General features: G+C 46.0%; 2 protein-coding genes across 2 annotated transcripts in view; both read left to right on the top strand.

The window, feature by feature from the left end:
* Positions 1–16,100, top strand: part of MYO1E (myosin IE) — a 240,413-nt gene extending 224,313 nt beyond the window's left edge. Inside the window, exons 27-28 of the mRNA XM_050796778.1 lie at positions 14,089–14,258; positions 15,008–16,100. Coding sequence (XP_050652735.1) covers positions 14,089–14,258; positions 15,008–15,084 — 247 coding nt within the window. The 3' untranslated portion in view covers positions 15,085–16,100. The remainder of the gene's footprint in view (positions 1–14,088; positions 14,259–15,007) is intronic.
* The window catches only part of SLTM (SAFB like transcription modulator), a 263,545-nt gene continuing 253,283 nt past the window's right edge, over positions 14,720–24,981 (top strand). Inside the window, exon 1 of the mRNA XM_050796791.1 lies at positions 14,720–14,723. The gene's annotated coding sequence lies outside the window, so the exon portion shown is untranslated. The remainder of the gene's footprint in view (positions 14,724–24,981) is intronic.

The raw sequence follows: 24,981 nt of genomic DNA, 5'->3' as shown, positions 1-24,981 counted from the left end.
AAGTAGCCAGGACTACAGGCACGTGCCACCACACCTGCCTAATTATTTTATTTTATTTTTTGTATTTTAGTAGAGACAGGGTTTCACTGTGTTGGCCAGGCTAGTCTCGAACTCCTGACCTCAAGTAATCCACCCACCTCGGCCTTCTAAAGTGCTGGGATTACAGGCATGAGCCACCGTGCCTGGCCCCATTAACCTTTATGCCCTATTTGCCCTATTATTCGATGTTTTTCCTGCTTTAGCAGCTTCCTTCTAAAGACCACAGAGCTTTTAGGAACTTTACCATGTTCTCTCCTAGCGTTCCTTTTCCCCTGGCAAGTCTTACCTCACTTCATTTGGGCTACAAATATGAAAGCACCTTAGCTGTTTTTTTTGTTTGTTTTGTTTTGTTTTTGAGACAGTGTCTTATTCTGTTGCCAGGCTGCAGTGCAGTGGTGCGATCTCGGCTCACTGAAACCTCCATGTCCTGAATTCAAGTGACTGTCCTACCTTAGCCTCCTGAGTAGCTGGGACTACAGGCGCCCGCTACCACACCCAGCTAATTTTTTTGTATTTTTTGTTGAGACAGGGTTTCACCATGTTGGCCAGGATGGTCTCGATCTCTTGACCTCATGATCTGCCTGCCTTGTCCTCCCAAAGTAGCTGGGATTACAGGCGTGAGTCACAGCACCCAGCTTAAAGCACCTTAGTTTTATCACACAGACGGCCATCAGTAGAGTGGATGCCACCCTTATATAGACCTCTCCCTGGGCGCGCGCGCGCGCGTGTGTGTGTGTGTGTGTGTGTGTGTGTGTCTCCCTCTCCTCTTCCCTTCCACTACCCCCCCCCCCCCTTGGGTAAGTAGCTATATCCTAGCAGTTGTCATGACCATGGTTTACCTAATTGGCTTGGTCTAAACCAGTAGTTCTCAAACTCTAGTGTGCACTAGAATCACCTGGAAAGCTTGCTGACCCACTTCCCGAGTTTCTGATTCTGTAGGTCTGGGGTAGGGCCTACGAATTTGCATTTCTACCATGTTCCCAGGTGATACTCTGATCCAGGGACCACATTTTGAAAATCATTAGTCTGAAGGCACCTGTGGTCTGATTGATAAAGCCAGGGAAGCTTCCATGTGAAGGTGAATTGCAAGGGTGCTGTTAGGCTCACAGGATTTTCGATCTCTAACCCAGACCTACACCTTTCAGGTGGGTGAGCATCACTAAGTCACCCCCCTAGGCCCAGTTTGATCCCTCAAAGTAGGCAGGGTATTAAAAGCAGTCAACAGAATGCACCAAATCTCTTAGCTCTGTCTGCTAGCTGCCTACTTACTTTGGTTTTGGCAAGCAAAACCATCTTTCCAGCCTACTTTGCAAGTTGCAGACTTGCACATCAGCCAGCTGGGAGCATCTGTCAGCCAAAAGTAGGCAATTTAGGAACACTGTGTCTTAACCAAGGCTGCTCCCTTCCAGCCCTCTGCCATGTGGTTCCCTATTTAAGTCTTATCGCACCCTTTGCCGCCTTCAGGCCTAAAGACTGGGTACACGTGGTGCTGTCTTGGAGGCTGGCCATGAGGCCGGAAGGAGAGGACACCTTCACACCTGTCTACTAGGCAGTAAGATTTCCTTGTATGTAAAACACGATTAGTAGGCACACTGTGTCTTAGTCAGCCTCCTCTTTGTAACCTTAAATCTGCTGCGCAAACATTCCTTACAAAATAGTACCTTGGGCAAAGGGCTGAACCTTTTCTTAGTATTTATTTTCTAAAACACATAAAGGTGAAAATTAAAAGTGTCTAATGTGGCCAGAGACTTTGGATGTGGCATTTTATGGATCCCCATGGTTACCTAAATTTAACAGCTTCTTCGTATTTGCCATAAAAACCTGAATTGCATTTATCCCACAGGAGGCTGTTGAAGCATGCAGGGAATTTTAGGATCCCAAGTTTGTACTTTTTCCATAAATATGAAAATTCTTATATACATCAAAGTTCTAAACAGTAACCTTGACTTTAACCAGTCTATGAAAGGAGGATTACTATGGTCTTTCTTTCCCGGCTCTCACATTCTGGGTTTCTCTTTTCCTTCCTCTCTCATCCCTCAGTGCACTTTTTCTGTAATTTATTTTGGATCATGTAATATGGATAAAATCAAATGATGTAATTAGCACCTCAAGTTAATTCAGGCAAGTCTTTATCAGTTTATTTTAGGTTCAATCAGTTGTTGTGAAGAGAGCATGAAGATTTCACTAAATTAATTACCATCCCAACTGGATTCTTTACCCTTGCATTGCAGTATTTGTGCACATGGTAGCTATCATTATCATTCTCCTGGAAACACTGAGAGATCTGCAGTGGGAATCAGGATCTTGCCATCGATTAGTATAGCTTTTGAAAAGTCTAACTCAGGTCAAAGATCTTTCCTGATTCTCAAGGGAAGAGAAGAGGTTAGGCAAGAATCTTATAAACAGTTCATCCAGGCCGGGCATGGTGGCTCACGCCTGTAATCCAGCACTTTGGAAGGCCGAGGTGGACGGAACACGAGGTCAGGAGATTGAGACCATCCTGGTTAACACGGTGAAACCCCATCTCTACTAAAAATACAAAAAATTAGCCGGGCATGGTGGCGGGCGCCTGTAGTCCCAGCTACTCGGGAGGCTGAGGCAGGAGAATGGCATGAAACTGGGAAGCGGAGCTTGCAGTGAGCCGAGATTGCGCCACTGCACTCCAGCCTGGGCCACAGAGGGAGACTCCATCTCAAAAAAATACACAAAACAGTTCATCCATCCACCTTTGCTCTGATCTCACTATCCAGTGTGTGTCGTAATTTTCCCTCCTATAACTGAAATGTACATAATCTATCTGCAGTTCATTCTTGGAAGCATTAAAACCCAGACTGGAAATGTCTGTTAACCTTTTTAATCCTGTGGTCCATTTTGTGGGAGGACAACTTCAGGAAATTTCAAGATACTCCAGAGATTATTCCAACTAGAAGTTGGAAAAACAGAAAAATCTTGCAGGTGCTCAGTGGTGGGGCTTCTGGGCATGCCACAAAGGAGGGGCCAACAGAAATAGTTAAATGCTGCCTCTGTGTCTCTTGTCAAGATCCTCCCAATGGAGTCATATTTTCAAGGGGCTTAAAATTTCCATCAAGTGTCCAACAGCAATATTTCTCAACCCATAATCTATGGGAGCAGCAGCCATATCCTGGCCCGGGCAGACATGGTGCTGAGGAATTCCTGGCATCCGTTTCCACATTTCCAGTAATGTTTATAGATTCAACCTTTTGGAACACAGCATATTTTTAAGAGCCAGTGGAATAAAATGCCATTATTTTCCTTCTTGGAATTTCAAGACATACATTTCACATCTGCAGAACAAAGAGGTGATATTCGAAAGCTTAATCCCAGCTCCCCTTGATAGACTAGGCACACCCACCCAGGAGGTATGGGAGCTACACAGAAATTCACAAAAGGTGGCATTTAGAGTGCAGAGAGCACAAGATTTGCAGCTATAAGAGCAGGATGTGAGTCCTGGTTTGTCCATTCATTCCTTTTTCTTTTATTCATCAATATTTACTGAGCCATGTGCCTTCTATGTGCTACCCCAGGCTTGTCACTTAATCTTTCTACTCCTTGGTGTCTTCACCTGTACAATAGGGATACTAATAATATAATAATTTTGAAAACCCACTCGTCAGAGTTTTCTTGAAGGTTAAGTAAGGGCTTTGTGTGCTATAAAGCACAGTGCTATTTGAAAGTTATTTTGTATTTGTCTCATTACTGTTATTCATTGGTTGGTCTCACAAGGAAATTTTAATGCTCTACCAGGGTTGAAAGGTGACATTCCCTGGCCCAGTGGCTTTATTCTCAAGAACTCAAATCTCTGGCCTGCCTAGAGCCGTGGATTCCATGAAGCTCCACACTTCAGGCATTGCTGGCTTTAATGCGGGGAATGGACAGCCTAGGGAAGCCAAAACAAGGAGACTAGACAGGGAGATGCCCGCCCCCAACACACACACACCCTTGGCAGCTGTGCCTGTTCTCCATGGGCACAGAGCATCAGTGGCACACAGTTCTGCAGTAACAGTAACAGACACTAGACATTAGAGCCTCATTTGGACGATTTGAAGAAGGAAAGTCACAAACTCCTTCCGGCTCTGCACTATTCCACAGTGTCTCTCTCTCTCTCTTTTTTTTTTTTTTTTGACAGAGTCTCACTCTGTCACTGAGGCTGGAGTGCAATGGTGCGATCCTGGCTCACTGCAGCTCAACATCTGCCTCCCACGTTCAAGTGATTCACATGCCTCAACCTCCCAAGTAGCTGGGATTACAGGCATGAGCCACGCCTGGCTAATTTTTAGTAGGGACAGGGCCAGGCTGGTCTCGAACTCCTGGCCTCTACAGTCTCTTTCTAACTAAACATCTATCTCAGCTGCAGTCATCATAACAATGAACATCCCATGGAAAGAATGGACATTGCCAGGACAGAGGGAATTAACTAGCCCTCAGTTGAGTTTTGATGTCATTTGGGGTTTTGTTTCCTTGTGGACTTTTGGCACCTTGTGAGATTCGGCAGCCATCTGTGAGGACTCAAATGTCAGCTGACATCCTAATGTCTTGGGGCAAATAGATCAGTTGTTTCTTCTCTGGTCAGTAATACAGGACTCTTGCAGTACAAGTTTTCACAAAGCAAACTGGATGTAGTGTGCTTAATTCATCAGGAAATGTTATTTGCTTCTGGGTTATAATGTGATTGCCCTACTCAGAAGAAAGAACCTGGTGCAAAAAGAAGTTGCTGTAGGTCAGCTTTTTCATGTAGTTATGTTAATTGGTAATAGACACATAAAGTGATGTGTACAAATTACCCTAAAATAAGAAAACTAAATTGCATTGTACAAAATTACATATAATGAAACAGTGGATTTGCTCAGTAATATATAATTTTTTAACCATATACTAACATGTATATTATATATATAAACAATATATATTAGATATAATGAGCCTTTATTATTGAAATGTCAAAAAGAAAAATAACTTATTGTTGAGTCTGAAATCTTGCTGCAACTCCCCGTTATCTAGGTGGGCACAGTGGCGCATGCCGTTAATCCCAGCACTTCGAGAGGCCAAGGCAGGAGGATCACTTGAGGTCAGGAGTTCGAGACCAGGCTGACCAACATGTGAAACCCTGTCTCTACTAAAAATACAAAAATTAGCCGGGCATGGTGGCAGGTGCCTGTAATCCCAGCTACTTGGGAGACTGAGGCATGATAATCACTTGAACCCGGGAGGCAGAGGCTGCAGCGAGCTGAGATCATTCCACTGCACTCCAGCCAGGTGACAGAGTGAGGCTCTGTCTCAAAAAAAAAAAAAAAAAAAAAAAAAAAACTATCTCAATGAAATAATTATTTTTATAACACAATTTTCAATTCTGTGATGTTTATTAGAAATACAAATACTGTATCACAAAGTACCAGAACTACCAAAATTATCTAAATTCTACATAGCCATTATAAAACAAATGGGGGTAAATGGCTGTAGTCCCAGCACTCAGATAGTTAAAGCAGGAGGATGGCCCAAGTCCAGGGGTTCAAGACTGCAGTGAGGTATGATCATGTAACTGTACCCCAGCCTGGGCATCATTGCAAGACCTTGTCTCTAAAAATACTAACAATAAGGAAATAATGAAACAAAAGTTGGCAAGGCATTTTTAGACATGAGTGAGCCTGTTTTGTTGTGAGGGCAGCATGAGGATGGTAGGATGGTAGTGTTCTGGTAAACAGTGGGCACTCCAGCGAGGGAAAGGCCTGAACTGTAACATTTACCAGTTTCTCGGGTAAAATTCTCTCCCCATGGCCAATTTCAAGCTACCAGTGTGACTACTACTGAGTACGGAGTTGGGAAAAGATGGGCAGTCTCACACCATTGTATAGTATTTCTACCACATCAGCAATAGACTTTAATAACTTCAAATGCGTAGATAGAAGGAAAATAAGTAGACCAGGAGTGGTGGCTCACGCCTGTAATCCCAGCACTTTGGGAGGCCAAGGTGGGTGGATCACTTGAGGCCAGGAGTTTGAGACCAGCCTGGTCAACATGGTGAAACCCTATCTCTACTAAAAATACAAAAAAAAAAATTAGCCGGGCTTCTTGGCACATGCTCGTAATCCCAGCTACTCGGGAGGCTGAGGCAGGAGAAACGCTTGAACCCGGGACGCAGAGGGTGCAGTGAGAAGTAGGAAGGGATAAATGATTAGCATTTATTGCCTTTGCTTTAATACAATTTCTTTGTTGTCAATGATTTGATTTTTAATAATGGCCGTGTTTGACAACTGGCTCATAAAATGCCTGAAAGTTCTATCAGCTCTTGCAAGCTGGACTGAGGCTGTTCTGGCACGGTGGGCATGGGGTCTCATGTGCCCTGTAAGGGGGTTTGTAATCCCTTCCTCCTGGATTAACCAACTGCCTTGGCTGGGAGTTGGGGGGCTCCAGCCACCTAGAAGACCTCATTAATCAAATTTCTGGCAGTTTCTTTGAAAGTCATTCCCGGCCGGGCGTAGTGGCTCATGCCTGTAATCCCAGCACTTTGGGAGGCCAAAGCAGGTGGATCACTTGAGGTCAGGAGTTCAAGACCAGCCTGACCAACATGGAGAAACCCCATCTCTACTAAAAATACAAGATTAGCCGGGCATGGTGGCACATGCCTGTAATCCCAACTACTCGGGAGGCTGAGGCAGGAGAATTGCTTGAACCCAGGAGGCACAGGTTGTGGTGAGCTGAGATCGTATCACTACACTCCAGCCTGGGCAACAAGAAACTCCGTCTCAAAACAAAATAAAAAAGGAAGTCATTCTTCTCATTAATGACGCAGGATTGCCACCTAGTGACACAGAGGAGATTGCCTGGGTTTTCCAGGCTGTTGGAGTCTGGGAAAATGGCTGTTTCCACCGACCGTGTTCCACGACAGCTTCATGGCACAGATTTCCTGTGTTCCTCCGTGCTGTTCCGAGCTCTCTGTAAAACTTTCCTAGAATTAGAAAAAAGACCTAGAACCGGGTGCAGTGGCTTACGCCTGTAATCCCAGCACTTCGGGAGGCCAAGGTGGGAGGATCACTTAAGGACAGGAGTTCAAGACGAGCCTGGGCAACGTGGCAAAACTTCATGGCTAAAAATAAAGAGGCCGGGCGCAGTGGCCTACACCTGTAATCACAGCACGTTGGGAGGCTGAGGCAGGCGGATCACTTGAGGTCAGGAGTTCGACACCAGTCTGGTCAACATGCCGAAACCCCATCTCTACTAAAAATACAAAAATTAGATGGGCATGGTGGTGGGCGCCTGTAATCCCAGCTAATTGGGAGGCTGAGGCACGAGAATCACTTGAACCTGGGAGGCGGAGGTTGCAGTGAGCCGGATCATGCCACTGCACTCCAGCCTGCGTCACAGAGCGAGACTCGGTCTCAAAAAAAATAAAAATAAGTTAATAAATGGAAAAGAAAAAGGACCTAGGCCATTGCCTGAATCTGCTTAGGTGTTACAGATGCAGAGCTTGGCCTCAAACCCAGCACACAGACTCAAGCCCACGTCCCCCTCCTGCTACACACTGTCAGCATAGAGCTTGAGGCCCCATCTCAGGGGGAGTCAGCCAGATAGCCACACAGGTCACCGTCATGCTACAATTCACCCTGCTCTGGAGGAGCCGTGGGCTAGGGGAGGGTGTGGCGGGGGGTTCACCAGAGTCTGGGGACGGAGTGATGGAAATGAGATCCAAGGCTGAGCAGGAGTTAGCAGTCCTGCCTGGGAAGTGGGGAGAGGCCAGGGGAGCGTAGCCAGACCAAGGAGGCAGAAAGGTTCCGTGTGGCTGCAGTGCCAGGAACCTTAGGCATGGGCCACCATGGTGGCCAGTGGTGAAACCAGCAGGAAATTCCAGGAGCCTGCATCAGTCATCTCACAGGAGCGTCATGAGGGTGAAATGAAGCAGCATCTGTGAAAATGCCTAGCACAAGGCCTGGTCCAGTTGAGGGGAGTTTATCCAGACTTCACTCAGCTACTGGCAGTTTCCCAGAAGACATCCTGTCTGCTCGCCCTCACAAGGGTGTAGCCATGTGCAGGCTGGCCAGGGAGAATGGCTCTCACTGTGGCTCGCTTTGGGAATATGCTGCCCCAGCAGAGCAGTTGTGCCCCTTTGTGATCACAAGAAAGAGCCAATGGTGGCAGCATCAGTGTTGCCCTTCCTAATGCAAAGTGCAGAGGTCCTCCCTCCTCCACCCACCTGCCCGCTCCTCCCGGCTGCCATCAAACAGTCCCCACTGTCCACACCCTGCTCCCCAGCAAATGTCCCATCTAAAGCTGCCCTGGCCTCCCCCACCTCTCACTTGTGGAGTACTAGGAACCCCATTCAGCCTGGTGATAAAGGGCCAGATGGCTTACGTTGCCAGCACAGTAGCAGTTGCCCATAACCTGGACAATTAGGCCAGCTGTTGTCATGGGTCTACAGAGGACCCCAAATTCCCCGGGTAATTCCTGAGGTTTTACTTTGGCCAGTAGTCACGTATCCTGAGGAAGCAGCCTCTGATGCCTTGAGATCAAAGACCATGCAGTGGCCACACACACAGCTATTTGCGTGGTCCACCTGCATCCCCTTAGGTCTTGTTTATAATTTGGTATCTTATCACCAGAAAGAATCCGTTCAATCAGACTTATGATCTCTAGTTTAAAACAATCTAGATGCCTTTTTTTTTCCCCCTAATTACCCTGCCTAGAGTTTCCAGGATAATATTGGACAGAAGTGGTGAGTGCTGTTTTTATTCCTGATCTTATGGGGAAATTGTTGTAAGTTTCACCAGTAAATATGATGTAAACTTGAAGTATGTGGACAAGGGTCCTCTCCCCAACCAGGGCTCATGAAGAAAGGTAAGAAGGCACCAATGTGGCCTGAAGCAGGGAGTAAGGCTGGGGTGTGAGCAGGGGCCGCACCTGGCAGAGTCTGTAGGCGCCATGAAGGGTTTTGGTCCTTTTTCCAAGAGCAGAGAAAAGCTGTTAGAAAGATTTTCAGGTTGAGGTTGGGGCGAACTAATAACAGCTGAGCTAGCATGAGGGTCAAGTGTCCTAGAAAGGAAACAACTAGCAAGGAAGACATGAAGGACAGAAACAAGTCTTAGTCAAAGCTGGAAGCAGGTGGGGCAGAACAAGTGAGTGATGCCCAGGGCAGGGAGGGTCTTACCTCTCAGGAGCCATCCGTCTTGTCTTACCCCAACTCCAGCGGGGGGAATCCTTCAGCAGGAGGACCCTGTACCTAAGCCCCGTACTTGGGCTCTAGAGACCTTGTCAGTCTGCATTAAGGACAGCAGGATTTTTCCCCTGCACCAGACAGGACAAATTTCCATCTGTGGGTTCAATTGGCCCGCTGTGCCCATGGGTTCCACATCTGTGGATTCAACCAGACTTGGAATGAAAATATTTAGAAAAAGTACAGATAGCTGCCTCTGTAGTGAACATGTACAGACTTAAAAAAAAAAATTTTTTTTTTTTTTTTTTTTGAGACAGAGTCTTACTCTGTGGCCCAGGCTGGAGTGCAGTGGCGCAATCTCGGCTCACTGCAACCTCCGCCTCCTGGGTTCAAGTGATTCTCCTGCCTCAGCCTCCCAAGTAGCTGGGACTATAGGCGTGCACCACCACGCCTGGCTAACTTCTGTACTTTTTGTAGAGACGGGGTTTTGCCATGTTGGCCAGGCTGGTCTCGAATTCCTGACTTCAGGTGATCCACGTGCCTTGGTCTCCCAAGGTGCTGGGATTATAGGCGTGAGCCACCATGCCTACTCAGTCCTATATTTTTAAAAAAGCCTTTTTCTTGTCATTATTCCCTAAACAACATAGTATAACAACTATTTACATAGCAATTATATTAAGTATTGTAAGTTAAATAGAGGTGATTTGACGCATACAGGAGGATGTGCATATGCACATTGTTTATATGCAGTTGTTACACTCTTTCATATGAGGGACGTGTCTGTGGAGTTTAGTATCTGTGAGGAGTCCTGGAACCAGTCCCCCAGGGAGACAGGGACGACGGTTTTGGGTGTGTGTGCGTGCACATGTGTGCATCTGTGTCCTTCCACGTGCACTTCTAGCCCAGTTCTGTGGCCTGCCAGGCTGGAGGCTTCCTCCCTCCCAGGGTGTTGTAATGCCCGCCCCCACTCCCTTTCATTCCTTGTTGCTGAGAAGTCACATGACATCTGGTATCCAGGCTAATGGCTCTTATTAACCAAATGCTGACACATCCCCAATATATAGGGTGCTTAATTTAAAACCTGCTTGCCTGGCCAACGTTCAGAGAAGCACGCACTTCTTGAACAGGGAATGGGGATTTCCAATAGGCACTAGGTAGAAAATGACTGATGTCACACTAAGAACCTACAAAATGCCTTTCCTCTGCACTAAGAGAGAAGGGCAGGGGGGTGGTGGTAAGAGGAGTGGAGCCTGAATAGCCTTGGGGATTGCTCCCTCCCATGTGGGGTGGTGGAAAAGCCCAGTCTCAGGGGAGCCCAGCCCCTCCTAGGGACAGTCCACCACCCTGGCAGTCCGTGTCCCCCCCAGCCACCCCTTTGTGATCCAGGTTGTTCATCAGCACCCCATGAGCATCTGTCATCACAGGACCTGGGCAAGGCCAGCAGGCTGTGGCTCCTGAGAGCACAGCTCAAAACTGGGTGTGGTGGTTCTTTCCAGAACTCAGGCCCCAGAAAGCCCCTCCCTTTTCCTCCTTGCTCCTGTAGGTGTGAGTGATGTGCAGACCTAACAGCCAGTCCCACCATGTTGAGGTCCAGCCCAACTTCTTCAGGGAGAAATCTTAAGTTTCTTTTGTAGGGAAATGAATATAGCCTTTACTTTGGTTTGTCCTTAAGCAAAGTGGAAAGAAAAGAAATGTTCTCCATGTTTCCATTTTCCTTTTTGTTTTTGCTAAATGCTTTTTATGAACATATTTAATAAATAAATGTTTCAGGTGTAGGTGTAAAGATCTCACTAAATAGGAACAAGTTGAACTTACATACCTTTGAAACGGTATATGAATGGTGACTGAAGGCAGCATAGTATATAGAAAGAATAACTTTAAAGCTAGAAGATCTGGATTAGGGTGAGAGCACTGGAGATATTTTTAATAATTATGACAGTGGGGTGGAGGGAGTGTCACTGGTATCCAGTGGGTAGAGGCCAGGGATTCTACAGGGCATAGGACAGCCTCCCTCACCCACCCCCATACACACACACACACACACACACACACACACAACAGAGAATTCCCAGCCGCAAATGTCAGTTGTGCAGATGTTGAGAAAGTGCTCTGGATAAACTCTTGTATAAGAATATTCACAGCAACATTTTTGGAGGGGCAAAGGGGAGCTCTGAGGGGTAATAATGAAAGAATGGGAAGGAGATCTGAGGAGTAATACTGAGTGACAAAATGAGAGGGAAGTCTGTGGAGTAATAATGAGGGGGTGGGAGGAAAGATTGTGGAGTAATAAGAAGAGTGTGAGGGAAGTCTGCAGAGTAATGAGAGGGTCGAAGTGTGAGGAGTAATGAGGAATGGGAGGGAAGTCTGAGGAGTAATAATGAGAGGGTAGGAGGGACGTCTGTGGAGTAATAATGAGGGTTAGGAGGGATGTCTGTGGAGTAATAAGGGGGTAGGAAGGACGTCTGCAGAGTAATAATGAGGGCTGGGAGGGAAGTCTGACAAATAATGAGAGGGTGAGACGGAAGTCTGAGAAGCAATAATGAGGGGGTAGGAGGGATGTCTGCAGAGTAATGAGGGGGTAGGAGGGAAGTCTGAGGAGTAATAATCGGGGGTAGGATGGAAGTCTGAGGAGTAATAGGGGTTGGAGGGAAGTCTGAGGAGTAATAATGAGGGAGTAGGAGGGAAGTCTGCAGAGTAATAATGAGGGGTGGGAGGTAAGTGTGAGGAGTAGTAATGAGGGGTTGAGAGGGAAGTCTTAGGAGGATGAGGGGGGTGGGAGGGAAGCCTGAGGAGTAATAATGAGGGGTGGGAAGTAAGTGTGAGGAGTAATAATGAGGGGTGGGAGGTAAGTGTGAGGAGTAATAATGAGGGGTGGGAGGTAAGTGTGAGGAGTAATAATGAGAGGTGGGAGGTAAGTATGACGAGTAATAATGCGGAGTGGGAGGTAAGTGTGAGGAGTAATGAGGGGTGGGAGGTAAGTGTGAGGAGTAATAATGAGGGGTGGGAGGTAAGTGTGAGGAGTAATAATGAGGGGTGGGAGGTAAGTGTGAGGAGTAATAATGAGGGGTGGGAGGTAAGTGTGAGGAGTAATAATGAGGGGGGGGAGGTAAGTGTGAGGAGTAATAATGAGGGGTGGGAGGTAAGTATGAGGAGTAATAATGAGGGGTGGGAGGTAAGTGTGAGGAGTAATAATGAGGGGTGGGAGGTAAGTGTGAGGAGTAATAATGAGGGGTGGGAGGTAAGTGTGAGGAGTAATAATGAGGGGTGGGAGGTAAGTGTGAGGAGTAAGTGAGGGGTGGGAGGAGTGGAGGAGTAATAATGAGGGGTGGGAGGTAAGTGTGAGGAGTAATAATGAGGGGTGGGAGGTAAGTGTGAGGAGTAATAATGAGGGGTGGGAGGTAAGTGTGAGGAGTAATAATGAGGGGTGGGAGGTAAGTGTGAGGAGTAATAATGAGGGGTGGGAGGTAAGTGTGAGGAGTAATAATGAGGGGTGGGGGTAAGTGTGAGGAGTAATGAGGGGTGGGAGGTAAGTGTGAGGAGTAATAATGAGGGGTGGGAGGTAAGTGTGAGGAGTAATAATGAGGGGTGGGAGGTAAGTGTGAGAGTAATAATGCGGAGTGGGAGGTAAGTGTGAGGAGTAATAATGAGGGGTGGGAGGTAAGTGTGAGGAGTAATAATGAGGGGTGGGAGGTAAGTGTGAGGAGTAATAATGGGAGGTAAGTGTGAGGAGTAATCATGAGTGGGAGGTAAGGTAGGAGTATGAGGGGTGGAAGGTAAGTATGAGGAGTAATAATGAGGGGTGGGAGGTAAGTGTAATAATGAGGGGTGGGAGGTAAGTGTGAGAAGTAATAATGAGGGGTGGGGAGGTAAGTGTGAGAAGTAATAATGAGGGGTGGGAGGTAAGTGTGAGGAGTAATAATGAGAGGTTGGGAGGGAAGTCTGAGGAGGAATGAGGGGGGTGGGAAGGAAGCCTGAGTAATAATGAGGGATGGGAGGGGAAGTCTGAGGAGTAATAATGAGGGATGGGAGTGAAGTCGAAGGAGTAATAATGAGCTCGTGGGAGGGAAGTCTCCGGAGTAATGAGGGTGGGTGGACAGATGGGATGGGAGTAGACAGGAGTGAGGTCTGAGGCATAATAAGGATATGAATGGGGAGCAAAGTCTCACGGCAGCATTTTTTACAATAGTGAAAACTGGAACCATCCCAAGTGACCATTCACAGTGCCCTGGAGAAGTAAACTGTGACACAGTCACTCGTGCAGTGGTGTAGTATCAGGCAGCGAGGATGAAGGAACTACAGCTGCAGGCATCAGCAGGGCACATGGTCCAGTTGTTGAGTGTGTGACCGTGGAATATGATGCCTTTCGTACAGTTGATACAGTCGGACCACAGATATTGGTTAGGGGTATTTACATGTGTGGCGAACTGTAGAGATGAGCCAGAGAATCATGAATACAAACTGTAAGGTGGTGGTAATCTGGGGGGAATGCAGTGAAGGAGAGATGCCTACAGGCTTCTGTGGCACCTGCAAAAGTTCCATTTCCCAACTTGAGGAAGGAGGGACAGATACCTGAATGTTCCTGATTTAAATGTATGGGTATACTTTTGATACTTTTATATGGATATGTGTCTCCCACATTGCCTTCTATGCTGGGGACACAGTAACAGCAGCAGCTAAGGTTTTTAAGAGCTATGTGTGTTTGCAACAACCTTGTCAGAAAAATTACTTTTATTCCTCAAGTTTAAAGACTACGCCCTGGGCCATATGTCTTCTAAGGATGAATTTGAACTTGAACAGGCCAGTGCCGGCCACCATGCTCCAAACCACCGCTCGGTGCTGCTGCCTCCTGTTGGGGCCCAGTCTCACCTGCTCCTCTCTCCCCACAGGGTCAGGAGACAAACGACCAGTAGGCCTCCCCCAGCAGGGGGCAGACCCAAGCCCCAGCCCAAGCCCAAGCCTCAGGTGCCACAGTGCAAGGCTTTGTATGCCTATGACGCTCAGGACACAGACGAACTCAGCTTTAATGCCAATGACATTATTGATATTATCAAAGAAGGTAAGTGTGTGGCCGGTTGGCTGGGACAGCCTCCCAAAGAGCACATGGTCACATTGCTGTAAGATCTAGTGTGAAGATGAAGAGAATTTATGAGCTCCTCAAACTGCAATTTGTAGAGGCAGATCCAGGCCTCAGGCTCAGTCTGATCAAGACACCAGCTGCTCCTTTAATGCCTCTTTCAGCTCTGCCCCCTTCTTTATATCCCCTCCCTTCTCAAGCTGTTTTTCTTCATGGTAGCAAAATGGCAGCAGCAATTCCAGGCCAACATACCAAACCATGTCTGAAATCTGCATCATCTCTGCAACTTCTTTTCTTAGCCATTGGACGAAAGTCCTGAGTTTTATTCTGATCAGACCAAATTAGTCATGTGTCCATCCCTGAACCAACTTCAGTAGCAAGACAAAGGCTGTACCCTGAGTGGATTAGAACTGGTAGGGGCTGTCCCCAGAAACCGGGGCGGGGGGGTCTATCCCACCCACACTTCCTGGCTTCCTCATAATGAAAGTAGATGGTGTGGAAGCCAGGGAGACAACCTTCAATATCCATTAGTAAAGCAGTCCATGGGCTTGGCTGAGTGCTTTATTAATTTGGTAGATATCTTTTTACAACAAACTTCTTGATTTAAAGAACAAAGGGAAAACAATATGGATGGAGCCACATCACTTGAGCCCATATGGGAGCAGTGTGTGTTTGGCTGGGGCAGAACAGACTTACTCATCTTCACTTTCACCACCTCTCTCCCCCTGCAGATCCTTCTGGCTGGTGGACGGGTCGACTACGAGGCAAGCAGGGCCTGTTCCCCAACAACTATGTGACCAAGATCTGAGGCGCCCATGACTCTGATGCATGGGGCAGAGGAGCTCCAGGCACTGACCAGGGGAGGGGATATTTAGGGGCTCCCCTTACAATCCACAATGAGCAACTGCTTCTCCAAGGCCTGGAGCTATTCTGGTACCTTCCCCATGGAGGACACTGAAAAGACTGGGTTGGGGACAGGGAGTGTCACTCCGTAAGTGATCCTAAAAGGTAGCCTCTTCATAGGAACCCAGGAGGGCAAAACCACCATGCATTAAGATTTATTTATTGTATTTAAACCTGGTGAGAGGACAAGTGAGGTCTGCTCAGACCTTATAGGCTTCTATCAAAACAGCACCCGGCTTGCTCACCAGGCCTAGGGAATGGCTGTAGGCGGCCGCTGACAAGTGCCTTTAGTTGAAGAGCACATTTCTTTCATCTCTTTTGTCCGTACCTGATACACACATTCCTCTCTGCCACCTTCCCTCAGGGAGGACCCGCCCTCTGCAGACTGGGCTCAGCGTGAGCAGGCACTTCCCACGCACATGCCAAGGGCAAGCTGGCCTGCTGAGCCCAGGGGGACAGCGGGGCACTGGTTTACACTTTGCCGCGACCATCAGGGCCGCCAAGCAGGTCAGGGGCTGGGGGCTGGGGGCTGGGCTGCCGGCTTTGCTTTCTCTGGGTCTTCAGTTGGAATGTGGCTGGCCCATGTTGGTTTGTGTTTAAATGCTGTACTTATTACAAGAAGGATCTTTTTTCAAGCTGTACATTTATAAAAACAGATCATATACTGTATATATAAAAATCTTGAGATGGTAGAAACATGTATGAATGTACTAAGTAGTAGTCCACTGTACTCATTCATAAGGTAGGTTTTCTTACAAAACTCACACCAGGTACTTACAGATGTGCCCTGCTCTTTTCCAATTACGGAATGTCATTGCTTTCTAGCTCAGTCCCTGCAGACTCTTCTCAACTCTTTCCCTATAGGAAACTTCCTCCGCATCCCGCCCCCACCTCCTAAATAAATAAAGGAATCCGCGAACACCTTCTTCTTTCATGACATTTGTTATGGGTTGAATTGTGCGCCTCCAAAGATGTTAAAGTCCCAGCCACCAGTACCTCAGAATATGACCTTATTTGGAAATGGAGCCTTTACGGAGCAAACAAAATTAAAGTGAAGTCATTAGAGTGGGTCTTAATCCAATATAATGGTGTCCTGATGAAAAGGGGAAATTTGGACACAGAGACCAACATGCAGAGGAAAGACCATGTGAACAGGCAGGGAGAAGACAGCCATTCACAAGCCCAGGAGAGAGGCCTGGAACAGATTCTCCCTCACAGCACTCACAAGGAACCAACCCTGCCCACCTTGGTCTTGGACTTCCAGCCTCCAGAACTGAGGCAATACATGTCACTGTTTAAGCCACTCAGTTTGGGGTACTTTGTTACAGCAGCCCTAACCAACTAAAACAGTGTTTTCTTGCCATAATAGTGAAAAGTCGGAAACTGTAATGCCCATCAATAATGGAATGGTTGTAAGTAGAGACTGCCATTTCTCTACCTCTCCTCCTCTGGTTGCCATGGCCATTCTTAAGCTACTGGGAACTTAAGAGTTTGAGCAGCATACACCTTTGAGTCATTTCAGGATCCTCAAGTCCATGGGAAAAAATTATCAGGGCTTACATATAAGGAAAAAAAAATGGATCTAGATTTGAAATGAAGATACGGCATTTAATTCTCCTTTTACTTCAAGAACAGGGAGCAAACTCCATTCTGTAACAGTAACAAATAACGTTAAAAGGCTACTTCAGTTCCATGTTGTGACCAGAGAGGAAAGTAAAGCCATGATGTGGTGAAATGAGGAAAGGTAATCCTATTGACACTAATGATCTCTATATATTTTACAAAGTACTTTCACATTCATGGACTCCCCACAGTGGGACGAAGATACCAGAAGAGCTAGGACCGAGGAGCATGCTGGGGTCCCCACAGCCACCAGCACTCAGGCTACTTTCTCAGGGCAGGAACACCAGGACCATCTTCCCTTGTTACAAGCCCCTGGCTGGCTGGGACAAGCCTTTGTTTTTCCTCCTGATTGGCATTTTACACTTGTGTATAACTGGGAACCGTCAGGCTCTAGGTGACAAAACTGGGACTGAGTGAAATCTCCCACGAGTAGCACGAACACCCTCATCCATGGAAATCACAGACCAAGCCCTTAGCACCTGCATCGTGTGCCCAGCCAGTGCCAGGCTCACGGAGATGCCCAACAAATGGTGCTGAAATAGGTGAGTGACCCATAGGGGAAGGAGACTTAGATCTGTGTAGAGATGCTGAAATGCTGACACTATTAAGAAAAGTTTGGAGAAATAGTGGTTTATCTTAAACTTATTTGTATATATGTAGAAATTCAACATGGGGACTACCAGAAAAATGCCTTTTTTCCCCTTTAGGGTCTTTAAGACACTAACCTGGGTTTCCTCTAGTCTCTGGATCTAGCCTGGCCTGCCATTTTGTTCACTGTGCAGTTAAGTAAATATGACCACTTCAGGAGTCACTTACCAGGAAAGAACATACAGAACGGGGCCACCCCCACTTTCTGGAACTTGCCATCCTGTTTGAAATAAGGGGTGTTGATGTGCACACACAGCAACATGGAGAGCAGTATCAAACACAATGTAAAAATGTGATACCCCTTCAACCAAAGGTTTCAGGTAACCATGAACTAAATGAGAATGCCTGACTGTGTACCCTAGGGCAGAGGTGTTCGAGCTTTAGTGGTAGATGAGAGAGAGACAGAGGTGTATATAAGGGTGGCATCTACTCTACTGATGGCCATCTGTGAGACAGAGGCTGATCTCAAATTCCTGGGCTTAAACAATCCTGCCTCAGCCTCCCAAAGTGCTGGCATTGTGGGCATGAGCCACCGCACCTGGCCAACTGGCTTCTTAAAGACATGCAAAAGGGCCATCTCTTCCACAGTGTTTTTTTTAGCAATACACAGACATGTGGAGAGAGCAAAGGGTGAAGCCTTCTTGAATAAGCTTGCTCCCCAACCAGGAAGGGTGCCAACCCACTGACCTCCCAACATGGGGTCCCAGCCCACTGTAATCAAACCTGACTCACCACTATTACCAAGTCCAGCCCAATGGAGGTGGAAAAGCATCGTGCAGTTTCCTTCTTAAAGGACCTGCCCTGTGTGCACACCATGTCCACCAGTATTCTACCGGCCAGAGCTTAGTCATGTGGCCTCAACTCAAGGGGGCTGGTCTTTCCACAGAGCTGTCTCAGCAGCTTATCCAGAGCACCAGAATGAGAGCGGCCTCCTGCCAGGTGGAGCTGTTCACAAAAATGAGTGAGAGAAAATATGGATGTGCATCTATGAATTACAAACTCCATGGGCTTCCACAGAGCATGGCTTTTACATATCTAAATTCCCTCTCTTTGCGACTCCCTCCTGAACTCATCCCCAGACCCTCCCTGAGTGGAGCTGGTCACACTAAGTCTGCCTGTGCCTCTAATTGCTACCATTTCTTTTATAGGTGGTGTCCCAGTTAAGATTTCCCTGGCAGTAGAGCTGGATTCTGGTTTCCAGGGCAATCAACAGCAGAGCATGAATGGTGCTTCTCTGGTGGACGATTTAACTCTGTGTTTCTGGCATCCCTCACTTTTGTGATCAAAAGACCAGAGGAGCCATTCGGCAATTCTGCCCTCTTTCACTGTTTTGCTTTTCTCCCAGGGCCTGATTACAGTTCTTTCTGGATTTAGTAACGTGGTTTTATTCCTACCCACTAATCTTGATGCCTTTTTCCCTACTAGGCCATACCTCTCCACTCTGAGCACCCTTTCCAACCAGAAGCCTGGCTCAGTATGGTTCACTAGGTCGCCCAAGGTCACACAGTTCTTCCCTGGGGGAGCCACCATTGGAACTCTGAGTCAAAGGCCTGTGCTTTTTTATTTTGAAACAGCGCCTCACTCTGTCACCTAGACTGGAGAAAAGTAGAACAATCACACCTTACTGCAGTCTCAAACTCCAGGGCTCAAGCATTCCTCCCACCTCAGCCTCCCAAGTAGCTGGGACCACAGGTATGTGCCACCACACTCAGCTAATTTGTAGAGATGAGGTCTCCCTATGTTGCCCAGCTGGTCTTAAACCTCTGGGCTCAAGCAGTCTTCCCGCCTTGGCCTCCCAAAATTCTGGGATTACAAGCATGAGCCACTGTGCCCGAAAGGCCTGTGCTTTTAATCATTTTCTCCAATTCAACAAATACTTAGTAATGTGATGGTCTACTGTGTTAGCCTTTCAACTGCCAATATCTTTCTCTCAAAAACAAAAAAATATATTTTTTAAAAAGAAAAAAACTCATGCATAGAACTCAACAGCTAGAAACTTGTAAACTCCTTTAATGGGCAAGAGCTCCATCTAACAAATCTGAATCCTCTGATCCATCTCTTTCCAAGACCATTAACCTTCTCCTTAATAACATCTATGTTCAAGTATCTTCTTCGTACTGACTAAGTGCTTGGCATACTTTATTTAGCACAACCCTATGAGGTAGACACTCTTATCCCCACTTCACAGGTACAGAAACTAAAGTATAGAGGTCACAACTACTTAGAATCAAACTCAAAGCACCCACGTTCAGAGTTAGTGCTCTTCTATACTATGAATCCATATCCCATTTTTAATTTCCATGTTTTTATGATACGGTTTCTACTTCTGCCGCTCATTTCACATTTATGACATTTGAGTTTGGGGTGCCTGCTGTGCCATCTAAAAAAGTATCTTAAAGGTCTTTATGACATCCTGGAAGAATTTCCTGAGTCAGAACATGCAATATTTAACTAAGTAAAATATGTAATAAGGAAGCTATAACATGTCTTTGGATATGCTTACAAAACTCAGGCGTTCTTGGAGAGAAGTTGAACTCAAGCATCTCTGGGAAATAATTGCTTGTCAGAGCCAGGAAAGCTGCCTTTCATGGTCTCACTTCGTTACCCTTCACACTTGTGATCAGAGTTGTCTAAGGCTGCCATGGGAACAAGCTTCACTAACCCAATAACGGATATTCATCAACTCTACACTAGGATTTCAACATATAAAGATATCCAAAACTTACAGTTAAAGACACACTAGTCAGGCAGTCCTGCCTGCCCAGGAAGAGAGTAAAAAGCCAGCCCTGACTGGAGCCACTTTCTCCTCCCCAGGGGCAGTTGTCCTCAACCACACCTGAATCACAGGAGCAGACACTGAATTTCTGTCAGCAGGAGGCAGCTCTTACCACACTCTAGGTTGGGGAAAATAACTGAGATAAATGAGTTTACTGCAAAGCACAGAGCCTTTATGAATCTTCCAATCATTTGCAATGTTTCACAAGTGTATTTGACTAACTCCTTTCTCTTACAACACCAATTAACATCTTGTTGAACCAGCGTCTTGGGAAGTTGTTTTTATACGAGACTATGTTTACGGTTTTTAAGTCAGTGGTTGGAGGTGAGGATGCACTCCCCCCACAGAAAATAATGTTTGAGCATCCCAGATTGACCTCAGACTGCTGAGCTACCAGCAAGAATTCCAAGCCAATGAGTGTTAGCTTGCTGGGCTCCCTGGGGGTGGGACCCAATGAGCCAGGCATCGGAGGGAATCTCCTGGTCTGTGGTTGTGAAGACTGTGGGAAAAGTGCAGTATCTGGGTCGGAGTGTACCTTTCCTCCTGGTACAGTCTCTCACGGCTTCCCTTGGCTAGGAAAGGGAAATCCCCCGACCCCTTGTGCTTCCCAGGTAAGGTGACGACCCACCCTGCTTCTGCTCACCCTCTGTGGGCTGCACTCACCTACTGTCCAACCAGTCCCAATGAGATGAACCAGGTACCTCAGCTGGAAATGCAGAAATCACCTGCTTGGTTGGGGGAGGGGTGCCTGCCATTGCTGAGGCTTGAGTAGGCGGTTTTACACTCATAGTGTAAACAAAGCTGCCAAGAAGTTCAAACTGGGCGGAATCCACTGCAGCTCAAGGCTGCTGCAGCCATACTGCCTCTGTAGATTTCCTCCTCCCTGGGCAGGGCATCTTTGAAGATAAGGCAGCAGCCCCAGTCAGGGACTTATACATAAAACCCCCATCTCCCTGGGACAGAGCACCTGGGGGAAGGGGAGGCTGTGGGCATAGCTTCAGCAGACTTAAACGTCCCTGCCTGACAGCTCTGAAGAGAGCAGCAGATCTCCCAGCACAGTGTTCAAGCTCTGCTACGGAACAGGCTGCCTCAAGTGGGTCCCTGACCCCCGTGTATTCTGACTGGGAGACACCTCCCAGTAGGGGCCAACAGACACCTTATACAGGAAAGCTCTGGCTGGCATCTGATGGGTACCCCTCTGGGAGGAAGCTTCCAGAGGAACAGGCAGCAATCTTTGCTGTTCTGCAGCCTCTGCTGGTGATACCCAGGCAAACAGGGTCTGGAGTGGACCTCCAGCAGACTCCAGCACACCTGCAGAAAAGAGGCCTGTTACAAGGAAAAGTAACTAATAGAAAGGAATAGTAGCAACATCAACAAAAAGGAAGTCTACTCAGAAACCCCATCCGAAGGTCACCAGCATCAAAGACCAAAGGTAGATAAAGCCACAAAGATGGGGAGAAACCAGCACAAAAAGGCTGAAAACTCCAAAAAACAGAATGCCTCTTCTCCTCCAAAGGATCACAACTCCTCACCAGTAAGGGAACAAAACTGGATGGAGAATGAGTTTGACAACTGACAAAAGCAGGCTTAAGAAGATGGGTAATAACGAACTCCTCCGAGCTGAAGGAGCATGTGCTAACCCAGTGCAAGGAAGCTAAGAGCCTTGAAAAAAGGTTAGACAAATCGCTAACCAGAATAACCAGTTTAGAGAAGAACATAAATGATCTGATGGAGCTGAAAAACACAGCACGAGAACTTTGTGAGGCATACACAAATATCAGTAGCTGAATCGATCAAGCGGAATAAAGGATAGCAGAGATTGAAGATCAACTCAATGAAATAAAGCAAGAAGACAAGATTAGAGGAAAAAAGAGTAAAAAGAAACCAACAAAGCCTCCAAGAAATATGGGACTATGCGAAAAGACCAAATATATATTTGATTGGTGTAACTGAAAGTGACAAGGAGAATGGAACCAAGCTGGAAAACACTCTTCAGGATATTATCCAGAAGAACTTCCCAACCTAGCAAGGCAGGACAACATTCAAATTCAGGAAATATAGAGAACATCACAAAGATATTCCTCAAGAAGAGCAACCCCAAGACACATAATTGTCAGATTCACCAAGGTTGAAATGAAGGAAAAAATGTTAAGGGCAGCCAGACAGAAAGGATGCGTTACCCACAAAGGGAAGCCCACCAGACTAACAGCGGATCTCTTGGCAGAAACCCTACAAGCCAGAAGAGAGTGGGGGCCAATATTCAACATTCTTAAAGAAAAGAATTTTCAACCCAGAATTTCATGTCCAGCCAAACTAAGCTTCATAAGCAAAGGAGAAATAAAATCCTTTACAGACAAGCAAATACTGAGAGATTGTGTCAGCACCAGGCCTGCCTTACAGGAGCTACTGAAGGAAGCACTAAACATGAAAAGGAACAACTGGTACCAGTCACTGCAAAAACATATCAAATTGTAAAGACCATCAATGCTATGAAGAAACTGCATCAACTAATGGACAAAATAGCATCATAATGAAAGAATCAAGTTCACACTTAACAATATTAATCTTAAATGTAAACGGGCTAAATGCCCCAATTAAAAGACACAGACTGGCAAAGTGGATAAAGAGTTAAGACCCATGAGTATGCTGTATTCAAGAGACCCATCTCACATGCAAAGACACACATAGGCTCAAAATAAAGGGATGGAGAAATACTTACGAAGCAAATGGAAAGCAAAAAAAAAAGCAGGGGTTGCAGTCCTAGTCTCTGATAAAACAGACTTCAAACCAACAAAGATCCAAAGAGACAAAGATGGGCATTACATAATGGTGAGGGGATCAATTCAACAGAAGAGCTAACCATCCTAAATATATATGCACCCAATACAGGAGCACCCAGATTCATAAAGCAAGTTCTCAGAGACCTACAAAGAGACTTAGACTCCCACACAATAATAGTGGGAGACTTCAGCACCCCACTGTCAACACTGGACAGATCAATGAGACAGAAAATTAACAAGGACATCCAGGACTTAAACTCGGCTCTGGACCAAGCAGACCTAACAGTCATCTACAGAACTCTCCACCCCAAATCAACAGAATATACATTCTTCTCAGCACCACATCACACTTATTCTAAAATTCACCACATAATTCGAAGTAAAACACTCCTCAGCAAATGCAAAAGAACGGAAGTCATTAACAGTCTCTCAGACTACAGTGCAATCAGATTAGGACTCAGGATTAAGAACTCATTCAAAACTGCTCAACTATATGGAAACTGAACAACCTGCTCCTGAATAACTACTGGGTAACTAACAAAATGAAGGCAGAAATAAAGATGTTCTTTGAAACCAATGTGAACAAAGACACAAAGCACCCAAATCTCTGGGACATATTTAAAGCAGTGTGTAGATGGAAATTTATAGCACTAAATGCCCACAAGTGAAAGCAGGAATGATCCAAAATTGACACTATAACATCACAATTAAAAGAACTAGAGAAGCAACAGCAAATATATTCAAAAGCTAGCAGAAGACAAGAAATAACTAAGATCAGAGCAAAACAGAAGGAGACAGAGACACAAAAAACCATTCAAAAAAATCAGTGAATCCAGGATCCGGTTTTTTGAAAAGATCAACCATACTGATAGACCACTAGCCAGACTAATGAGAAAGAAAAGAGAGAAGGATCAAATAGACACAATAAAAAATGATATAGGGGATATCACCACCGATCCCACAGAAATACAAACTACTGTCAGAGAATACTATAAACACCTCTACACAAATAAACTAGAAAATCTAGAAGAAATGGATAAATTCCTGGACACATACTAAACCTCCTGAGACTAAACCAGGAAGAAGTCAAATCCCTGAATAGACCAATAAAAAGTTCTGAAATTGAGGGAGTAATAGCCTACCAAACAAAAAATTCCAGGACCAGACGTATTCACAGCCAAATTCTACCAGAGGTACAAAGAGGAGCTGGTACCATTCCTTCTGAAACTATTCCAAACAACAGAAAAAGGGAATCCTCCCTAACTCATTTTCTGAGGCCATTATCATCCTGATGCCAAAACTTGACAGAGACACAACAGAAAAAGAACATTTTAGGCCAGTATCCCTGATGAACATCGATACAAAAATCCTCAATAAAATACTGGCAAACTGAATCCAGCAGCACATCAAAAAGCGTATCCACCATGATCAAGTCAGCTTCATCCCTGGGATACAGAGCTGGTTCAATATATGCAAATCAATAAACATAATCCATTACATAAACAGAACCAATGACAAAAACCACGACTGTCTTAATTGATGCAGAAAAGGCATACGACAAAATTCAACACCCCACGCCTTCATGCTAAAAACTCTGAATAAACTAGGTATTGATGGAATGCATCTCAAAATAACAAGAGCTATTTATGACAAACCCACAGCCAATAGCATACTGAATAGGCAAAAACTGGAAATATTCCCTTTGAAAACTGGCACAAGACAAGGATGCCTTCTCTCACCACTCTTATTCAACACAGTATTGGAAGTTCTGGCCAGGCCAATCAGACAAGAGAAAGAAATAAAGGGTATTCAATTAGGAAAAGAGGAAGTCACATTGTCTGTTTGCAGATGACATGATTGTATATTTAGAAAACCCCATCGTCTCAGCCCAGAATCTCCCTAAGCTGATAAGCAACTTCAGCAAAGTCTCAGGATACAAAATCAATGTGCAAAAACCACTAGCACTCCTATATAC

Source organism: Macaca thibetana, chromosome 7 (assembly GCF_024542745.1).
Source record: "Macaca thibetana thibetana isolate TM-01 chromosome 7, ASM2454274v1, whole genome shotgun sequence".
Classification (NCBI taxonomy): domain Eukaryota; kingdom Metazoa; phylum Chordata; class Mammalia; order Primates; family Cercopithecidae; genus Macaca; species Macaca thibetana.
The sequence above is the reverse complement of the archived record's forward strand: the minus strand, read 5'-3'. Positions and strand labels throughout refer to the sequence as shown.